Source organism: Limanda limanda, chromosome 13 (assembly GCF_963576545.1).
Source record: "Limanda limanda chromosome 13, fLimLim1.1, whole genome shotgun sequence".
Classification (NCBI taxonomy): Eukaryota; Metazoa; Chordata; class Actinopteri; order Pleuronectiformes; family Pleuronectidae; genus Limanda; species Limanda limanda.
In genome coordinates, this window is record NC_083648.1 from 9,946,282 (window position 1) to 9,967,045 (window position 20,764).

The 20,764-nt window shown below is 42.0% G+C and overlaps 3 protein-coding genes across 3 annotated transcripts; all 3 read right to left on the minus strand.

Annotated features, from left to right (window-relative positions):
- Positions 1–4,104: 4,104 nt before the first annotated feature.
- LOC133018570 (aquaporin-1-like) lies at positions 4,105–5,954 on the minus strand. Its single transcript, XM_061084965.1, has 4 exons — positions 5,508–5,954; positions 5,230–5,394; positions 4,541–4,621; positions 4,105–4,431 (listed from the first exon to the last, which is right to left on the minus strand). Exons 1-4 carry the CDS (start codon positions 5,913–5,915, stop codon positions 4,237–4,239), a joined length of 849 nt encoding a protein of 282 aa, XP_060940948.1. The 5' UTR covers positions 5,916–5,954; the 3' UTR covers positions 4,105–4,236.
- A 109-nt stretch (positions 5,955–6,063) lies between these two features.
- Positions 6,064–7,591, minus strand: LOC133018571 (aquaporin-1-like). The gene is made up of 4 exons (XM_061084966.1): positions 7,229–7,591; positions 6,617–6,775; positions 6,356–6,436; positions 6,064–6,264 (listed from the first exon to the last, which is right to left on the minus strand). The coding sequence occupies exons 1-4, from the start codon at positions 7,589–7,591 to the stop codon at positions 6,064–6,066; spliced, it is 804 nt and encodes a 267-aa protein (XP_060940949.1).
- A 6,089-nt stretch (positions 7,592–13,680) lies between these two features.
- LOC133018028 (aquaporin-1-like) lies at positions 13,681–16,181 on the minus strand. Its single transcript, XM_061084306.1, has 4 exons — positions 15,670–16,181; positions 14,857–15,018; positions 14,568–14,648; positions 13,681–14,270 (listed from the first exon to the last, which is right to left on the minus strand). The coding sequence occupies exons 1-4, from the start codon at positions 16,030–16,032 to the stop codon at positions 14,091–14,093; spliced, it is 786 nt and encodes a 261-aa protein (XP_060940289.1). The 5' UTR covers positions 16,033–16,181; the 3' UTR covers positions 13,681–14,090.
- Positions 16,182–20,764: the final 4,583 nt, after the last annotated feature.

Consider the following 20,764-nt stretch of genomic DNA (forward strand, 5'->3'; position numbering starts at 1 on the left):
CAGATGTGACCATTAAAACGACTGTGAACTAACAGGCCTCATCCAGCTTAGACCAGAGGGCGTCAGTGTTGCACAATGTTTCCCCACTATAGTGAAAAGACGTGTGTGTGTGTGTGTGTGTGTGTGTGTGTGTGTGTGTGTGTGTGTGTGTGTGTGTGTGTGTGTGTGTGTGTGTGTGTGTGTGTGTGTGTGTGTGTGACTGTGTGTGTGTATATGAGAGAGAGAGAGAGAGAGAGTTCTGTACCATGGCAGGACAGACCAGAAATCTACCCTTTCCTCATATTAAACCCTGTAGCATTTTAAACTGTATGAAAATATAACTTCTGAATATATACGTGACAGGACGACCGTCTGTCTCACTTCTCCCACTCATTTGATATGTTTGTGTTCAATTTTGTTTTCACAATCTAGGAGAACATTTATTTTACTTCTGAATTATTGGTCTGATCGTGTTACTCTGTGTGTGTGTGTGTGTGTGTGTGTGTGTGTGTGTGTGTGTGTGTGTGTGTGTGTGTGTGTGTGTGTGTGTGTCCTTCGTGGTTATGACTCAACCAGTGTACAACCACTGAGCTGCAGAGCTGAATTTATAGATGGAATCTACTGTTCAACAATGTCACACAGCCCATAAAAACCAATGAGGCGTAACAATGTGACATCAATCATTAAAGGTCCAAGCGGTGAATTATTTTTTGACGTGAGTTCAAGGTCTATGCACCATGTGATTGATTTCATTATCATTAAGTGGGCCAATATGAAAATAGGACCCTGTGCTAAAGATGTATTTCCAAACATTACTTATGTAAACAAACCTTAAAACAATCTGGAGAGTGTTTATAGTGTTAATTTAGTTGTTTGGGCTTTTGATGGTGACACCTTGGTTTACATATGAATCCTGGACTGTACCTTTACCTTTGACAGAACCAGTGTGAACACTCTGGCCCAGTTTGATCCATGTTTAGAGGCAGTTTCACGGGTCAGGACCTCTGAATTACAGTTTGCACCAGTGGGATCCCTCAGCCTCTGCACCCTGTGACAACCGTTTATAGCCGCGCACTTACCACGGCTGTTAACTGAAGCTTAAGGTGTCGTGCTGATGTTTGGAGAAAAACATTAAACCTGTGAAAATACAGGCCAGTGCTGTCACGTAGAAAGAGCTGAGGGGTCGTTTTCGTCACGTCGGTGTGATCCCTGCGGTCTCAGAAAGGGGAAGCGAGAAGTGTTTCACTCTGCAGTTTAGACTGGCAACTCGGTTCTCGTACACACTGCTCAACCAGATATCTAACTGTGCTGCCCCCCCGCAGCTTCCCTCTTCTGACGCAGCACTCGCTGAACATTTGCCAAAACCTGACGAAAGGCAGACAGGGAGGCAGCGTGGTGGGTCGCTCTCGGGCTGCAGATAGGGGCCCCTGGTATCAGTCAGCATGTGCAGACGGGGTGAAGAGGGCCAGCGGCGGGGTAACGATTACGGTTAAAGGCAATTAGTCTTCCAGTTTGAGATGTTCCTCTCATGCTTTGCTTCTTCCAATGAAACTGGGAGTGTGACCTCATTTATTCCTGCTAATAACATTAACCTTCAAGAACAGGCCTCTGGTGGTATTTTTCTAAAAAAGGCTGAATTATTTCACGGTGCTTCTGAACTTCATCCGTCACATGTTTTGCTCCGTGCGATGAAAACAACAATAATATAATCTTTCTTTTTTTTAACTCCCCCCCTCCTTTATTCCTACTAATTGAATCTGGAGTGTTTACTGCAGATTGATTGGGTGTGATGTCATTCTGAGGGCAAAGCTCTGAGGTTTAATGGAATGCAGCAACATGTTTTCAACAAACATCTGTGGCTCAGAAAAACTTCATATCAGCTTTTGGCTCTACAGACAATATTTGACAGGAGTCATTAATGATTTTATGATGAGTATTGTAGACAGTAAAAATATTTAAAATACTGCCTTCCTCATTGTGGTTCTATAACTTTTAAAGGGAAACTTAATGACAGAACCGGACTCTTCCGAAGTCGTATTGAATAGAACATTTTTTTGAGATGAATATTACATGTCACTCTTAAATCACTTAAAAATCTAATGGGACCATAACTGTTTATTTTGTCTGAATAAATATAATGAGGGCACTGCGCTCCTGTGCCAAATCATGGAATAATCAAGCCTCAGCATGAGAGCCAAATAATTTGATGGAGGACACTCGCAGACAAAATGAGTGAGTGGCAACAAAAAGAGCATTGTCCGCTTTGACGAGGACAAACTTCAAAACAAGATGCGAAACACAATGCTCTGCCCTCTGAGGTTAAGCACACAAAGGAGGGAGATTGTTAGACCGGCCTCTGAGATTCCACCATAAAAAAATAAAAGAAATCATGTGAAGAAGTGTCGAGTCGGATAAGGGAGATCATCCCATCAGCTGTCACTCGTGGATACATCTAAACGTGCACCTGAGGAGCCACAAGGACCGAGCTGAGGCGACTTAAACCAGAGCAAAACAATATTCCTCCTTGAAGGGAAGATAGATTCGGAGAAAGACATATAGACTGAGTGTGAGAATGTTTTAATATGATCCAGCCATTTGCAATTAAAGAAATACTATGTTGATTTATTTCAGGCTCTCGGTTCATACAGCGGCTTCCCTTTGCTCACACCATCCCCATTTCAGCCTGTTGAATTAATAACCTCTGCCAATGAGCTTAGGTTTTCATTTGCGTTTGTGTGTTTGTCAGCATAATTTCTTAAAAAGGACGTAAACAAATTCCATGTAAGGGGTGGGAGCATGACCCAAAGAGGAACCCAATACAGTTTGGTGCGTTTCCAGACAACAGGGCGGTTCCAGGATTGTTTTTTTCACTTTTCTAGGGCGTGTTTCAAAACTTTCATTGATTTCTCAGATAATAATTCAAGGATCTTGATGAAAGCAGAAATCTGAGTTTGTGCAAACTGGTGCCAGTTTATCTGTGGGGCCTTGATGGAGGCATGAGGTCGACTGAGTACAATTCATACATATGGTTTATAATTAACTCTGGATGTGGCATTTTTGTTGATTTCTCAGCGAATAATTTGTGGATCTTCTCATGTTTAGGGAACTGATATTTATCTGTGTGTGCATTTAGATGCAAGTCCAAAAAGAATCCAGGTGTAGTGAATTTAGACCTGGTTTCATAATGGAACGGCTGTTCGATCCCAGTCTTCCCCATCTGCCTTCCTACGTGTCCTTGGGCATGATGCTGAACCCCAAATTGCCCCTGATAGAAAAAGTGCTGCTCATAGACAGAAAGGCACTAAATAAATACAGATCATTTCCCATTGACTCTAGTGTTGTGCTTCAGTAGATCAGAGCGATTATCCATCATGGATCTCACCTGTCTTCAGCTGTTGGGCAGCAAGTTGATGCTGGACGTGACAATATAATAACACACCTTTACTCCCTCCCTCACAGGCCATCGTAAAATTATTTGGAACACTGACATTTTGTTAATCATCTCACGCCCACGAGAATAATGGTCGACGCACAACAAGGTGATGTGCATCCAACCGCGCAGCCTCTGATTAGGTCACAATAACTTGCAAGTATACTTTCACAACCTTGGCTGGATTGCCCTCGGACCTGCAGCCTCTCTGTTGGGAAATGTTTGGTTGCCGGGTTTGAAGTCATCTGATGGTTATTCAATGATTAGCCGGGGGTTAGGGGGACCATCAAATGCTCATAAGCCATAAAACGGGATGTGAGACGGGCCGTGTGTGTAGATTGGAGGGACATTCTTGTGACACAGCCAAACAGGAAATCTCCACGATGGCCTCATCTTGTCTAATCATGCATTTTCTTAAAAAGAATCTAAAATGTTCTTGTGTAATTAGCTGATCCACATCCTCGTGTTGTTTTACAGTCGAGAGGTTTGGGACCGGTGCCAAACACCTTGAATAGAATGATAATGGACTCAGGTAATACCTTGTAAAGAATCCCATGTCAAGGTCATTCAGTTCTAAATGTATTTGTGTATTTGTGCAATAAAAAAAAAAGGATGTGTCAACTTTGATTTGACCTTCGCCATTTAGGAAATAGTTTAATAAGAAAACAAAGACATTGGAAGAAAAGGATGGAGCTTTATTATATGAAATGCACTGATCAGAAAATACACACTGCACAGTTAAAAAGGAAACCAGCCTTAACGTTAAAAGCAGCGTAGTTGTTTATTAATGTGCCGACAGCCAGAAAAGGAATAATGTTTCATGCTCTTCATTGTTTCGGCCACTGACTCGACCCCGGGCTGCCGTCGTCCTCCCCAGTTACTTCAGCTGCACGGGTTTCCTCTTGCGGACCATGAAGGAAGACGTTACTGCGAGTCCTCAAGTTAGGCGTCCGTGGGTACAGGAGGAAATCGTAGATAAGAGACGCTGCCATTCCTCCGCACATCGGGCCCAGCCAGTAAATCTAGAATGAAGGAAGTCACATTTGTCGTTTGACAGAATAAACTGCGGTAAAAAAAAAAAAGAAAGAAAGGGAAACCACAAAATGCTTCTCAAGTGTTTGCTGACATTACCCAGTGGTTCTTCATTTCACCTAGGATCACAGCCGGGCCAAAGGAGCGAGCAGGGTTGATGCCACATCCAGTGAAACTTATCTGTAAATTACATTAGTCAAAAAAGTAACTGACAGGAGAAATAAATGCAGAAATGCAGTTACCCCTTAGTACAGTCGTCTATCGTGAACTTTGTTTAATTTAGTTTTGGCACCAGTCATCTACTCCATCACTCAGTGCAGCTTTTCATATTTTGCCAAGAGAGCAGCTGCCAGACTTTTATCAAAGTTGAAGCTGCTAATTCGCATTTAACTTTATGACACTTGTGTAGCTGCCGTTGAAATTTTGATTTGTTGTACTCGCTTACTGAACTGCAGGCACATCAGCTGCATGCACACACAGCGAAATAATATAATGAGGGAGAAAACAAATAAGGTCTTGAATCATTACCAACAGCTTCTATACACAGGAAAACAGTGTCCTCAATAATATTTAGACTGAAGGGGATATTTTGTTCAACGTTGAAAAATTGAAAATTCTAGAAAACTCCTTAAAAATAAATAATTTCTCAAAGTTATTCTCATGAACCCTCTGCTATAAAAGTTTCTTGAAATAAGATAAATTTTACGATTAATCTGCACTTGGTCAAAATTGCTGCAACAAAAAAAATTCAACAGATTTAACCGAATTACAAGAGTGTGACTTCTTACAGCTGCAAAGTGGCCGAGCCCCACGGACAGCCCGATGGCCAGCGGTGCGAAGCCCTTCACATGACTCGCTTGTCGCTTATCAGTCACAGCGATCACACACAGCACCAGCTGAAGGGTGGCCAGGAACTCGATGGCAAAGCCTTGTCCTTTAGTCACATTGTTTAGCTGAAAAAGACAGATAACTACAGCTGAATGCAAAAAGTTAAGACCCAATCTGAATAAAATGATTGGTTTACATAAAACTCTGCCGTTCGGTCAAATGAGAGACAGGTGTTTACCTTGTTAACCCCAAGAGAATCTTTATGTCTGTATCCATTCACTATAGCGCTCGCTGTAACTGCCCCGAGCATCTGTGCCAGGACGTAGAAGACACACCTGAGGATGCTGATCTGGCAGCTGACCAGCAGGCCCAGTGTGACCGCAGGGTTCAGGTGAGCTCCACTGACGTGTCCCAGACTCTGAACCAGGGTGGCGATGGCCAGCGCGAAGGCCAGAGAGACCTTCAGCTCCTGAGCGAGCGTTTCTGTCTTAACGCCGCCCTCGCTCTTCCCGATGATGGCAGACAATCCGACAAATAGGAACAGCAACATACCGAGAAACTCTGCAGCCACGGCTCGCCAGAACACCCAGGTTCTCAGTTCCCTCATGTCTGCTCCTAACGCGTCTGCTGTGAAAAACCCCAACATGTCACCTACTTCAGCATTTATAGTGAAGGGGTTTGTGTGCAGAGGGGGGAGGAGAGAAGAGATGAACCAGGAAAAAGATGCACTAGAAGTTGGACAGAACTTGATTTTATGTGACTCAGATAAGCAGTACACAGCAATAAAGTCCTCTTCACACTTCAGCTGGCCTCCTTGACCAGTTCACAGCCTCAACGTTGTCCATGAGCGGCTCATGAGCGCCAGTGTCCGCTGAGGAGCTGATTCTGAACAGGTCTCTTGTTTTCTCACTGGAGGTCTGGTCTCTGGGGGTCAGGAGACGATGGTACAGAAGAGCTGCCACCACACCGGCACTCATCGGTCCCACCCAGAATACCTGGGAGAAGGAAGAGCAGGACAAGCGCGACCCGTTTCAATAACTGGTGAAAACAAAACCACTTTCTGATTTAAAGCTTCCCAACACGTACCCAATGATCATCAAAAGACTGCAGTATAACCGCCGGCCCGAAGGATCGAGCTGGATTCATCCCGCATCCTGTGTAGCGGACCTGTAAACCCATATCAGAGGAAAACACTGCTGGCCTCTCCTGGCTGTTCATCAGCAGATTACACACAAGCCTGATTTACCCTCGGTTCATCCTACGCACATCCATTGTGTCGGGCCACGGGAAGACTGAGAAACCCATCTAACAAATGAACGAGGAAGGGGAATGTTTTCATGCACTCACCCCGGTGAAGTGTCCCAGCCCCACGGAGAGTCCGATGGCCAGAGGTGCAAACCCACAGACGTTGCGTCTTTTGTCGCTGACTGCCAGCACGCACAAGACCAGCTGGAGCGTGAGCAGGAATTCAACGGCCAAGCCTTGACTTGGGGTGATGCCATTTAGCTGCAAAGAGGAAACACACCAGCTATTCACAGGCCACCGCTGTCCACAAGTAAACAGCTTTGCTTGGAAGATTTTTTTGCTTACATTTATGAAACTCTAGCACTATGAAAAATCACTTAAAATCCTAAAAATGGTGCGCGTCATGCAAGATAAAACTAAATGCAAACTACTGATGAGGATTTAAAACACTCCTGACAGAAAATGGGCCTTTGCCTTTGTTGCATGACAGCTACAAATCATTGATAATTAATATCTGACTTTCCAAATGAACAAGCTGTCCCTGGCAGTTTGCAAATGAGGAAGTCTTGGAGATAAGAAGAGAAAACTTCAGACAATGAGTGTCTGGCTTTCACAGACAATCTAGGTTAGGCTGCAGGCAATTCCCCGAACGCCACTCAAGTAGAGCACCAAATGTCACAGGAAAATATGCTAGCACACAAGGTTCCTCCTCACCTTGTTAACACCGAGGGAATCTGTGGTTCCCGGCACGATCCGGTACACAATAGCACTGCCGGCCACTGCTCCCAGAACCTGAGCTATCACGTAGAAAAAGGCACTGAGGAAACTCGTCTGACTGCTGACCAGGAGGCCCAGGGTGACGGCAGGATTCAGGTTAGCACCGCTAATGTGACCTATAAACTGTGCTATGGCGGCAAAGGCCAGACCAAAGGCAAACGCCACTTTTAGCTCCTGGTCAGGGGACGGATTATTCCTGGTCCCTATCACAGTTGAGAGGCCGAAAAATATGTAGATGATCATTCCCAGAGACTCGGCGAGGACGGCCCTCCAGAACACACAAGTCTTAATGTCCCACATGGCCACTCACATAACCTCATGCTAGCCAGCCGGTTGTTTTTGGGGGAGTCTGTTTAAACGGTACAAAATTCAGTTTTGCTGCACGAGCAGGCAAAGTGAAAGCGTAGTGAGTGACGCTCATAGAGGGAGTGCAGGCTTTAAAGAATCAGGCCTGATTAGAAGCAGCTGAGAGATGCGTGTTTCCACCAGTGAGAAGGACCTCCACCACCTCCACCACACCTCCACCAGGCCTCCTCCACCACCTCCACCACACCTCCACCAGGCCTCCTCCACCACCTCCACCAGGCCTCCTCCACCACCTCGACCACACCTCCACCAGGCCTCCTCTGCTCCTCTACTCCTCTGCTGCAACATAAAACCCTGGTGCTGATACTCTCATTCACTCTCATGGGAGACCACAACAAACAAAGTGTCAACTCAGTAGTTTAGAAAACATGTCCCATTGTAATGTGTTAAATGATGGAAGTGTGCTTTTAGAAATAGAAAAAACAGAGCAGGTTTTAGTGCATAAATTCACACAATTAAAGGTTCAGTGTTTAAAATGAAGGTGAACGGGATCTATTGGCAGAAATTGAATTTAAAATAATCCTATTGATGTTTTCACTAGTGTGGGATCATCTAAATTGTGCGAATTATTGTTTTCTTTACCCTCGAGTCGGCCCTTTATATTTACATCTGGAGCAGGTCTCCTCTACGGAGGCTGCCATGTTTTTTACAGTAGCCCAGACTGGACAAACTAAACACCTTTTGAGTTTTCAACTGAAGGCTGCCACCGGTTCTCTTTCACGTTTGGAAAGGGAGGTTGAGGTGAGGGATATTCACCACTAGATGACACTATATTCTACACACTGAACCTTTAACAGGAGGGTGGCTGCAGTTCAGTGGATCTAAGCAGCTGGTTCAATCACCAGCTCCAGAAAGTTCCCTGGACTCTGAATCCTAAAAAGGCCTCTGATCCCAAGGAAGTTATGTTTTTATCTGCATCTGATAGTTAGTAGGACCATCAACACCAAACCTGTTTGAAGGGGGAGTCAGTGAAGAACTCGTTGATGAAAGGTTATTTCCAACAATTTCTGTAATTTCTCAGAGAATAATTCATGGATCTTGATGATAAATTCAAAAGAAGAATAGTTTCATAAAGGAGCTGTTTCTAGTTTTATATGGAGTATAATCTATTATATGTTTTGCCATTATAAATTATCTTTTAATATTATTGCTCTAACATGAGCTCGAAAATATACATGCAGGGTTTTTGGTAAAGTAATCGAGGCAGAAAAGCTGCTGGACGTGTGAAGGACACTCACAGCCCTGCAGCTTTTAGCCCAAGTCTTTGTAAACAGTTTCCTTAACTTTCCCTCTACTCATCCCGTTCTGAGCATGTGTCACGCCGGGTCGGCTGCATTGAAGTGAACATCAGTCATCTGCCGCTGTAGGAAGGAAATTGGACTTTTTGAATTCACGACATGGAAACTGGTCTTTTCTCTCTGAAAGAGCTGACGGGTTAAAGGGCCCCGGTGCTTCTTCTCTTCTCTTCAGAAATAGCTAAAAGAGACTAGTCAAAGGTTCACTTCACACTAAACACATCTGCATTTCTTCTTATATCTTTTAGGACCTTTTTGCCAAATATTCCCAGATTTATTTAATTCAGTGCTTTTTCTATCATGTATCTGAAAGTCACACTAAAGTAATGCAGGAGTATAGAAACCATTTACAAGACAGAGATGACAGTGTAGCTGTGAGGAAAGGATTCGTTATTTCAGGAGAGCAGGATGGAGGAGGAGTAATGATGCAGAGAACCGACAGGAAGGACAAAGGTCATGTTTTCTAGCCTGCGAGCAGGAGCCGCTCCGTTGACCTTACAACTCACCAGTACAGCGCAACATTCATTTGTCGAAAAAGAAAATCACTTTTTCTTTTTAATTGACACATGCAAATCAGATACTCTAATCCTCTATTGACGACATCATTCGTCAGCCTCAGCTCCAAGTCGACTGGCCGGAGGATTTGTTTTGTTGAGCAATAAGGAATTATTACGAAATTCACAGATACTGAAAAACATGCAATTTCAAAACGTAAATGCTGTTCAGAGGTTGCATAAATAAAAAAATGACTTACTTCAACTAAGGGGCGTTTTGACACTTGATATTCTGGACTATGGTCTAGAATGTTTACATTTGATCAGCCTCAGCTCCAAGTCGACTGGCTCTCAGCAGCCAGAGGATTTGTTTTGTTGAGCAATGAGGAATTATTACGAAATTCACAGATACTGAAAAACATGCAATTTCCCAAAAAAACGTAAATGCTGTTCAGAGGTTGCATAAATAAAAAATGTACTTCAACTAAAAGCCGTTTTGACACTTGATATTCTGGACGATGGTCGAAACCAAGGTTTGTATCTCTGTTAGAATGTTTACATTTGAACAGGTTAGTTTTGGTTTCACATTGTAATTTAGGGAGAAGAAGACTTTTTCTGTGACATATGATTGAATGAAAAAAATTATTGAAGAAGAGTTAGCAATAGTTGCTGAAACTGCCAGATCACCACATTTCATCAGGCAGGTGGACTTATTTCAGACCAGAGGATTAGTCAGAGATAAAGAGAAGGCTTTCGATTATGGTTGAGGAAAGTCTTATAGATAGCAGCCCCCCCCTTGTTCCCCTTGTTCAGTAAGACCACCTCCTCACATGAGTGGCCTCTGCTCACCCATGATGCCCCCCCCCTTCCAGTCTTTCACGTGTAAATACAACGCAGTCATGACTCATCCCCCAAATCTCGTCTTCCTGCAGAGACACTAATAACACGGTGATGCAGGTGGCCCGTCGTGAGAGTATTGGACATTAATTCAACTCGAGAAAAATTATAGGAAGATCCCTTTATTCACGCAGAAATGGAAGCAAGTCAAGTATATGATCAACAGGTTTGCTGCTCGGTTAAGCCCAGTGAAATGGAACTCACAGCTTCAAAGGTTGTTCCCTTCCAGATGCTGGAGAAGAGTGAAAACATGAAATCGTATCACGGTGAAAAACAGAAAGCATGACCCCAGAAAAACATCAGAGATTGTCTGAATGGTGGTGAATGAGTTTTTTACTGAGTCCAGTTTGAATTAGTTCTCAGTCTATTTAAAAACAGTACAAATATTATTATCCGTAGGTCAAAGATGGATCAACACAGCAGCTATAAATACTCTACTTTTATTTGTACACCAGAGCTGATTCACACAGGTTCTATATATTCTAAAATAACTTGGCTTTAATATGAAATATGTTGGGATCTAACAGGCGTAAGAGAGGGAGGAGAAGCTGAAGCAAACCATTTAAAACACCATGAAATAAGGACATGACATTCTTTGAAAACTGCTGCTGCTATCTTGAAAAACAGGCTGAGCGCCAACGCAAACTTTGAAATACCTCATGATACCGAGAGTCACAGAAAACCGTTGCTCCTTTCTTCTTGGAAAACAAGTGTATCTGTTCTCACCCTGCAGAATGGGGAAATTTTCAATTTAACACTATATGGAAGGTGGATGAAGAACAAAACAAAACAAGTGAGAGGGAGAATAGATTGATAAAAAGCTGGGGAATATGTAAAAAATCAGGTTGAGTGAGAGTCTTTCAAGAAAGAGAAATCTTTATTGTCACTGTATAAGTACAATTAAATTTTGTTTAGAAGAATTGGTTAAACACAGGAATTAAGACTATAAAGTATCAAATAAACACAAAAAACAAGGAATTAACAGTAAAAAGTCAGAATAGGAAAAGACAAAAATATCAAAAAACACAAATGTTTATGTACTAAGAATTTAAGACAGACATAATATAAAACAGCCAAATAAAGTGACAAATCCTGTTATAATGTGACAGTATCGAGAACAAATTGTTAAATATGTCATTCTGTGGAGATCCTGGATGATGTGTGGTCCCTGATGTCCAGTTTGGTAAACAGATTCACAAGTTTGAAGATTTACCAGATACTGAAACACACGTGCAGTTGGTTACAACACTTTACAATCAGGCTTTACAATCCTGGGAAGTTATTATGGTGGCATCGCTTTGATCTTAGAGACGATTACAAGGTAGAAATTTTCCAATCCAAAGTCTTTACCAATCACTACTCAAGACCTTTTTGCTGGGATTCTGCTGTGGTGATCCAGTGATTCCAATATAGCTGTTGAAGTATCAGTATGTAAAAGGCCAAATGACCTTGGCCTCTCTGATTTTGATGAATCCAAAAACAACTTCCCTCTGAGGAAACCTGTCTTAAAAGGACACTTCCATCATCCCCTTTTGCCCTAATGTCACAACAAAGATGTATATTTGCAATTATGACTCATCGTCCTCCATAAAACCTTGATAGGACGTGGTGTCTCTCTCATAAGCCATCTCCTGTCCGCACCCTGCATGTGGGGGACGTGGCCTCCTTTTTTCATTTTTGCCGCTGCTCTTTCTGAGCCTGCTCCCCTTTGTGCAGCAGCTCCTGAAGTTCACGGGTGAGAACACTCTGCTCCTGAGCGGCAAAACATGATGGAGCCTTAATACCAGCACACTTCATCAAAGGATGAGAAAAAAGGCTGCAGGGTGGAAGCCCGGAAACGGTTCAGTCTTTTTCTGTCTTCCTCCGATGGCACGATGCCTCGAGCCGACCGTGGTAATCCGCAGGGGAGTGAGGGAGGAGAAGAGAGAGAGCCAGTGAGATTGTGAGTCAGAGAATTCTTGTGCATGAACAGTTTCTTGGCTGCTGTAATAAGGACACACTCACCAACCTGGCAACCTGGCACTGGACGCTTTACTGCACCCAGGACCAAAATATAAGCTCTTATTTCACATTAAACCATATTTAGTAGCAGATACGCACTAGAATTAAAGTTTATGCATGTTCAGGTTGGATGAGGGAGGCAGCCTGTTAAGATGAATATTAATTAGGCCCAAACCAGTAATTTACAAGCTATAAATTGTAGCTTTATACACAAAAGAGTTTGGATTACAGATGAAAAATATGACGAACACATTCAACATTTATGTTTATTAACTTAACATGCAGGTCTATGTTTTAAAGGGCCTAACTCCTGTGATTAAATCAACCTGTTAAAACAGAATTAGATGGATAGATTAATCCATCCCCAAAATAAAACTGTGGTCTTATAGCAGCAGTACAATTGATCAAATAAATGCACATCACAGAGACAACTATATATCCATTTATATATGCATACATAAAATAAAAATAAACAAAATACAAATTGAAGATGTTCATATAAAAAAGTTTTAAAATATTTGAAAAGAGCTTCAAATTAAAATTGTTATTATTATCATCACTATTGAGTTTAGTTTAGTTGATAAAAGCCCACAGATGAAACATGTTGACCAACATGTCAGACAATTTGGCTCCAGCTCTTCAGGAGACCTTGATTCACTTTGATCAGATACATCCAAGGCTAGATTCCCAGATTATGGTCTCTCAGGAGCCTAAGACCTTGAGATCACAGGTTTACTTCACAGGTTTACTTCACAGGTTTACTTCACAGGTATGTCAGAAACAAGAGGGTCGTAGTTATTCCACGACCTGCACATCTGTTGTTGTAATTTAAATCAAATTAAAGCACAACATCAACTAATATAGGCTGTGAATTATTCAGTTTCGTTCGGGGGTTCTGCATCAAACTTGACTTTGTGCTTTTTTTTTTACAATTTAAGTTTTATTAAACTAGTTTACACACAGTAAACGTGGGGCCATTACTAGTTTGTTGTTGACCTTGGGCCTTGAACTTGGAAGCAGCAGGGTGCACACACAAAGAACAAAGGACTGAATGTGGTGGGTGGGGGGGGACATTAGCATTTTTTTCCCTTTGCTTTGAAGCCCTGAAATGTTTGTCTGACCTTGTATGGATCTGTACATTTTCAATTAGGTTTTTGTCTTCTTTTAACAAACTAAAACTTAACTGGTATTGCTAATATTTTTAAATACATTATATTAAATGTTAAGGCTTTAATTTGCATAGAGGGAAAAAAACCATCTACTCTTTAATGACTTATACCAATATCTATTTATCTTTGATATAAGAACAACAAAAAAAAAACAGCTCAACAACAGCTAACAGCAAGTGTTTTATTTACTTACAAAAGTGAGAGACATTTCAAGAGTGCACACACAATACATCATCCATCAGAAACAAAAAGTGATACAAGAAAATAGAAATAAGTATACAAAAAAAACACAAATTGGCTCAACAGAGAATACTGATATGGGAAATAAATTCAACACACTGCTCCGTCAAGACGTTCCCCACCTCGACTCGTAAGTTTGATCTTCAGTTCGAATACAAATTGTGTGCCGGGTCAAACAATGGAGTGAATGACAGTGAGACGCCAACTGACCCGTGACCACAATCCTCATTGGTATTACAAACAAATAGAACACAACAACACCGGCTTCCTACATTAAATTCAAGAGCTTTTTACAGGAGTATGGACACGTGCAGCTGCACCGGGCGGTGGAGCGGCACTACTTGGATGTCATCTCCACGGTTGAGGTTTCGTTGCCTCCATTGACGTCGTAGTCGCCCACTGGGCCGCTGACCAGGACCTTCATGCGCTCGGGGAAGTCGTCATATTTGGGGGAGAGCAGGAAGTCGTAGATGAGAGCTGCTGCGACGCCGCCGCACATCGGCCCCACCCAGTAAACCTGCATGGAGAAAATAGGGTCAATCTCCGGGTCGGTATTTGCCGACATGAGTCATGGACAAACCGTTCTTATCAATAAATTCCTTTCCAGGCCATTTTTCAAAGTTTTACTTTTTTCAATACCTCAGCTGAAAAGACAATAGAAATACTATAACTGATTAACTCGGGGCAGAAGGTAAAGGAGTCATCGGTCTGTTATGGAATTTTTGGTGTTATTTAAGCTTGACATGCTCTGATGTGCCGTACAGAAAAAATGTAAGGCATGCGTTACATGCGTGTGCTCTTCTCTTTGACTTACCCAGTGGTTCTCAAAATTGTTCAGGATCAAAGCCGGACCAAAGGAGCGGGCCGGGTTGATTCCGCAGCCTGTGTAGCTGATCTGTAATTAACAACAAAGAGATGACATGAGCGGATATGTCCAGTGAACCGCTCTGGTGTTGTGATCGGGACTGGCAGGCGTGAGTGGGGGGGGCGGGGGGGGGGGGGCCTTATCTCCAACCACACAGAGCACTATCATGTCTGCTGCTGGCTTACATGGCCCGAGCTGAACCTGGATAAATACAATACACTGCTAAGGTGAAACTTACAGCTGCCAAGTGTCCCAGGCAGACCGAGAGGCCAATGGCCAAGGGTGCAGAGCCGGTGACATCACGCCGCCTTTTATCAGTGACTGCAATGACACACAGCACCAGCTGGAAGGTCGCCAGCAGCTCGATGCCCACGCCTTGGCTGGGAGTAACGCCGTTGAGCTGCGAGAGTCAAGAGAGGAATCCAAAAACAACAAGGGTCTGTCAGTGCGTGTCAGTTTAGATTGATCCTTTCCCACCACAGACACTTCCCACTTACAGCGGCCGCTAGCATCGCCCCGGACGTCTCACAGTCATTTGGCAGAGAGGGATCAGACAGCTCATTAATTTAGCATTTGTGCAACACTGTGTGTGTGTGTGTGTGAGAGAGTGTGTGTATGGGGTGGAGCAGTTTAACCACAGAGGGAGGATATCATTTCTCAACAGAATTTTGCTTTTCGGTAAGAAGATAACTGATATAACTTTACACAAAACTAAAGCATCTCTGGGATTTAGTGTGCAATGCATTAAATTTACCAAAACTGCAGAGGAGAAATGTCACTCTGTTGACACTGCTATTTTTTTTCTTGCAAATTCTTCAAAGCTGCAGTGTGGTACTGTGTGGTGTGTCATCACTATCCAATAACAAGCAATGACAGAATGTACAAAGGAACAACACAATCCAATTGTGTTAATTAAAGCGCTGACAAAAGTTTCAACTTCAGCCAAAAAAAAGGACGTTTACATGTCACATTTCTGAGCAGTGATGTTTCAGAGCTCCACACGTGATCACATGTTCTGTCAGCAGCAACATCATCTAAAGCTTTTACTCACAGTGTTGAGCCCCAGTGCAGCATTGGTGCTCGGACGGGCTCCGTACACGATGCCACAGGCCAGGGACGAGCCCAGCAGCTGGGCCACAATGTACATGACGGCCTTGAACACGCTGATCTGGCAGCTGGCGAGCATCCCCAGAGTGACCGCAGGATTCAGATGGGCTCCGCTGATGTGGCCTAAACTCTGGGCCAGCGTGGCGATGGCCAGTCCAAAGGCCAGGGACACCTTCACCTCCTGGTCCGGGTCGGTGTTGTTCGTGTTCCCGATGGCCGAGGAGATGCTGAGGAAAATGAAGAGGGTCATGCCGACCAGCTCGGCCAGAACGGCCCTCCAGAAGTCTTTGCTCTTGAACTCTCTCATGATGGTGGTTGTGTGGCCGTGGGTTCGAGCTGGTCCTCTCTAAAGTGTCTTGTACTCACAAACAACAGCAACAGGCTGCATATATAAGGCCTGGGCTGATAATGGTCAGTGGGCGGGCTTTCAAAAAAACTGAAAGAGAGGGCCACACTGAATTAATGAGAAATCCAAAAGACTGGTCTCTTGCTTCCCTCCCTCTGTTCCCTCACCCTCCTCCCTCCTCCTCCTCTCTCTGTCCTCCGGCCCCTCTCCCACTAACTCCATGTGCACCACTTTCTGGTCTTTGGACTTTTGTTAGTTAAAGAACTGGGTCCTAAAATAGCTGTAACCAAATGTACACTTTCCACTCAGTATTACTGCAATAACCTTTTTTTAATCTAGTTTTCAGTTGGAAAATATGTTTCAAGCATTTTGGATCTAATTTGTCCTTTTAATGTTTGTGGTTTAGCTGAAAAGTTTTTACAAGACCACCCAACTGACATCTCACATGAGGGGGACATACTTCGGCACAAAGAAAAGGCTTGAATGTATAAAAATTCAATGTAAAAATCTGTTTTTTGAATTGTAATAAAATTAAATTTGTAACTTTAAAGAAGGTAAAGGGAGACTAGATAGCAACATTTCAGAAACCTGTAATAAAATGTGTTGAATATGAGAAAAATAGAAAAGCACTGTTATTCTTTAATGTGCAAAAAGATTATGTTTTAGAAATAAGAGACATTTCCTATAGTGCAACAATAACTTATTACCTGAAGGGATGTTTGTTAAATAACTATTAAGATGTTCTAGTGAGTGAAAAATTGGCAGCAACGTAAAACATCAACTCTGAGAAGTGAGCTGCCCGCTCCACCTGGCCCGCGGCCCGGGGGGGTGTGCCAACAAACAGCAGACCATGTCCTGGAAGTTACTACTGTGATCTTTTCTCACAAGAGTCAGGTTATTATTTAACTCAAGTGTCTGATTCAACCTCAAATAAAACACAGATAGCCAGACCGAGATTCCCTTTGGTGTTGATCACAGTCATATACAATAAAGTAAAAATAAATTAAAGCTTTTATTGTGTCATTGGAACACGTATTTATCAAAGGGTTTTTAAATAGCATCACAAGACAAAGTGTTCCGTCCTTAAAGAAATGTTATGACCTTTTAATAATTAACTGTGCCAGTTTGTACTTTATGAGCTTATTGGGCTCATATTTGGAACATTCCTGCCGGTGACAGGGGTGTCGACATGGAGCAAAATTCTAATGCACAATGACTAACGCTCAAATACGTCTTAGGCTCCATGAATCTACTGAGCTCAGCACTGTGTCATCATTGAGCTTCCTTTTTTGTTTACATCATTTCATATTAGCTCAAGACAATGTGGTTTTCTGACGTGTTTGGAGCATGATGATGAATTTCTTTGTCGTTAAACTGACGCCATTAAGTCCTTTCCTTTAACTGCACATCATCCAAAATTCAACATATAGCCTTTTTCTGCTTATTGTGCATGTATTCTTTTTTTTTAATCTTCAATAAACTTTAAATTGTATTATATGTTGTATCTTTGAGCATAGAAAAATGAAATGAAACCTGTTCTGAGTCCTGGGATTATTTCAAGCTCAGTTATTTGTGTACGTTCCTTGACTGTGTGTTTCTGCTCAGGAAAAGGATGTAGATAAGGATCATATGTCAGAAGGAATAATGGAATATCCTCCTCACTCCTGCACAATATACAGATTCATTCAAACATAGTGGACATCCAGCAAAAACACTTCATTAGAAGTTAAGTACATGGGTTTATATTTATTTATTTATTATTATAAAGTTGATAATACAGTAATGGTTAATGAGGTAAATATGGTGAATATTATCAGCAAAAGTGTAATAAAACTATTAAAAGTTATTTGTTTCCAGCAGGACCGTCCCTGCAGAGGTATTATGAGGTTATTAGTACTGGTGATTAAACATCAACATGTTTAATCTCGAGAGGATGAAGCAGATTTTATTATTTTATGAACCACTGGGCAGTTTGTTCTGTGACAATTCACCATATTTCATAAACTAATCAGATGTTTTTTCTATTTAATCTTTATCTGCAAAGCAAATATAGATTTTATTTGTCAAACAAGTGTGACACTGTAGGCTGTAGATTCTGAGACAGTATCATCACTGCACACTCTGACTGTTGCCATGTTTTTATTACTGCAATGCAAACAGTAGCCTCCTAATGCTGTATTAAGACAAACGTATTGTAGATGTAGTTAATGTGAATAAATTGCTTAAAGTGATTGTGATTAAACTGCTCGCACTGTTTTCACAAAGTGTTGCAGTTTGTCTGTTTTATTTGATAATGAAGTTAATGTGTGGATGTGTGGTAGTGAGCAGGAAGTACCTTCACCCTGGTTAAGACCTTGAGTAACTAACTAACTAAGTTGTTAGAATGGAATCAACTGGTGAGGACTGATGCAACAACTCTAAGAAATCGGGGGGAACATTTCTCAGATCAGTTCTCGTGCAATAATCGTTCGGTTCAGATTTGGTCCCTGGTCTGCTCCTGATGTGTTGAAGTGAAACACCTATTTTTGACTCTTTGGATCTGAAGTTAAAGAGCAGCAGGAGCTAAAAGTTCCAGGACAGGTCTGCCCTGAAGACTTAGTCAAGGGTTGGTATCATAACGGAAACACATGATAAAGTGTTGGAGTGCAGGAGTGGTGAAAGTCTGGAATGCTCATGGTGCATGAGGAGTACGCGGCACAATCAGCCCACTCAGAAATAAGTTGAGGGTTTTGGGAAATTAGAGTAAACTGTCCAGACTGGCAACACTTGCAATCAATCATCTAAACTCAGCTCTTTCCTTTCAGGAGCAGCTCAGTGTCTGCTAACATTATAGATGACTTATATGTGTTGAATTTGTTGGTTGATAAAACCACTAATCTGGCAAATCATTCAAATATATACTCTGCCTTGGAAACAGAGAAAAGACAAACAGGGACAAGTTTCCGACACTGATCATTCAAAGGTATGAAGATAAGATAAAGATAAGATAAGATAAGATAAGATGAGATTCTCCTTTATTGGTCCCATTTAAGGGAACTTTACAACGGAGAATGACTGAATGATCAGTACAGGTCATAAATAAGTAAACATTCAATATAAACAAAAGGAAAAAATAATTAAATATAAATGTAAACAGAATGTATCTCATCTAACTGAATTGCACGGATAAAAAATGAGCATTGAACAATTTCTGAGATGATGGAGGTGGCTCGGTGAGCAGCTCCAGTTGGCCAGGTAGAGTTGAGTGAGACAGCTGAGAGTAGTTGACCAAAGAGCTCTGTCTGGATTCAAAAGGCAGCTGCAGACCGGCCAGGGGAGACGCACGAGGGACACACACGGTGAGAGACACTGAGCTGAAATAGCTGGAAAGTTTATGTAGGTATTCACCTGTGTGGATGGAATAAAAAAGTCTGAAAAGCAACATCTTTGTCTCTGGCTGTGAGTGGGAGAGATCACAGAGATCACTGCAGTTAAGGAACTGAAGATTCCGCAGATCATTTAAATGTATGGACACAAAGATGCAGCGAAGAAAGACACTTGTTTCAGTGGATAGTGTAGAAAAGTATTGTTGACTAAATCTTTATATTATTTTAAAAAGGCCTGATTACACATCCGTTTAAATAAACTTGTTTTTTATTAGACATCATCCCAATTTGAAGTAATTTGTAACAATAAGAAATAAAAACAAAGATCTGCCATATTCCGAAAAATCTAATTCTCTATTGTACTTTTTGTTACCATCTTAATTTTGTGGCATTGCATTCTAGTGAAAGATGAACATCAATAGTCGTCAGCAGTGGTCTGTTTTCACATTGGTTACGGTAAACGATTCATAAGTTTTTCACAGTTTATTTTTTATTGATATCTCTGCATCTTATCAGACTTTGAAACCACTCCTGCGTTGCCTCTGCTCCGACTTTCTCCAAAACAAACCTCCGAAGGGGACGACACATCAGATTGAGTTGTGAGGAGCAGGGTCTACTATTAAAAGGAATGTGGAGAATGCTTAAAAACACATAAAAGTATAAACACTTGTGTGCGTGATTTATGTAAGAGGTGAAACAAACCTTTAAAAATCTCCACCTAATGGAGCCCCCCTGCTATATCAAGAGCAGGAGGCGAATGTCAGGGGGAGGGGAAAGGTCATGGTGGGCTTGATAATCACATGACACGTTTGTTTAGTATTTGAGTTCAAAGGTGAGAAGAACCATAGGCAGAGGTTGCTGTTATTACCCCATAATCCAACCATGCATGCAGAACAACCATCCATGCAAAGTGAAACCCTCTCTAGCCTCGGGTCAAATCATTTTTTTCTCCCTCACAAAGGTATGTGTGTGTATTCAAGAGGAACCGTTCAAACCCTAAATTGTTGTGTAGATCTGCGTAATCATCTGAGACTCTTGTTTCAGCACTACACATTTTGACAGCAGTAAACATTAACTGTTGGTTGCATTTGAGGGGATGTAGTTCCTGTCTTTTTGATAAAAATCTGCACCGAAGCACTAGTTCATAAAGAAGACAAACGAGAATACATAGAAAGGTTATGAAAAAGTGTTGGAATGGAAAAGACTGGAGGATTGGAAAATTAAGACATAAAACAGTGAATGATGGATAAATTGTGTGTTTGTTTAGATTAATTTTGTTTGCTGTGAGTAGCAATCGCGAAGGTTCCTGGTTCAAATCCTAGAAATAA

What these genes read in the sequence shown, in the direction of transcription:
- LOC133018571 (XM_061084966.1), bottom strand. Translation starts at nt 7,591, where the DNA reads ATGTGGGACATTAAGACTTGTGTGTTCTGGAGGGCCGTCCTCGCCGAG. An exon ending in GGCTGGGACACTTCACCGGG is followed by an intron (nt 6,437 to 6,616) that starts GTGAGTGCATGA and finishes ATGGGTTTACAG; the next exon opens with GTCCGCTACACAGGATGCGG. An exon ending in AGTCTTTTGATGATCATTGG is followed by an intron (nt 6,265 to 6,355) that starts GTACGTGTTGGG and finishes TCCTTCTCCCAG; the next exon opens with GTATTCTGGGTGGGACCGAT.
- LOC133018570 (XM_061084965.1), bottom strand. Translation starts at nt 5,915, where the DNA reads ATGTTGGGGTTTTTCACAGCAGACGCGTTAGGAGCAGACATGAGGGAA. An exon ending in GGCTCGGCCACTTTGCAGCT is followed by an intron (nt 4,622 to 5,229) that starts GTAAGAAGTCAC and finishes TGTAATTTACAG; the next exon opens with ATAAGTTTCACTGGATGTGG. An exon ending in GTGAAATGAAGAACCACTGG is followed by an intron (nt 4,432 to 4,540) that starts GTAATGTCAGCA and finishes CCTTCATTCTAG; the next exon opens with ATTTACTGGCTGGGCCCGAT.
- LOC133018028 (XM_061084306.1), bottom strand. Translation starts at nt 16,032, where the DNA reads ATGAGAGAGTTCAAGAGCAAAGACTTCTGGAGGGCCGTTCTGGCCGAG. An exon ending in GCCTGGGACACTTGGCAGCT is followed by an intron (nt 14,649 to 14,856) that starts GTAAGTTTCACC and finishes TGTTAATTACAG; the next exon opens with ATCAGCTACACAGGCTGCGG. An exon ending in ACAATTTTGAGAACCACTGG is followed by an intron (nt 14,271 to 14,567) that starts GTAAGTCAAAGA and finishes TTCTCCATGCAG; the next exon opens with GTTTACTGGGTGGGGCCGAT.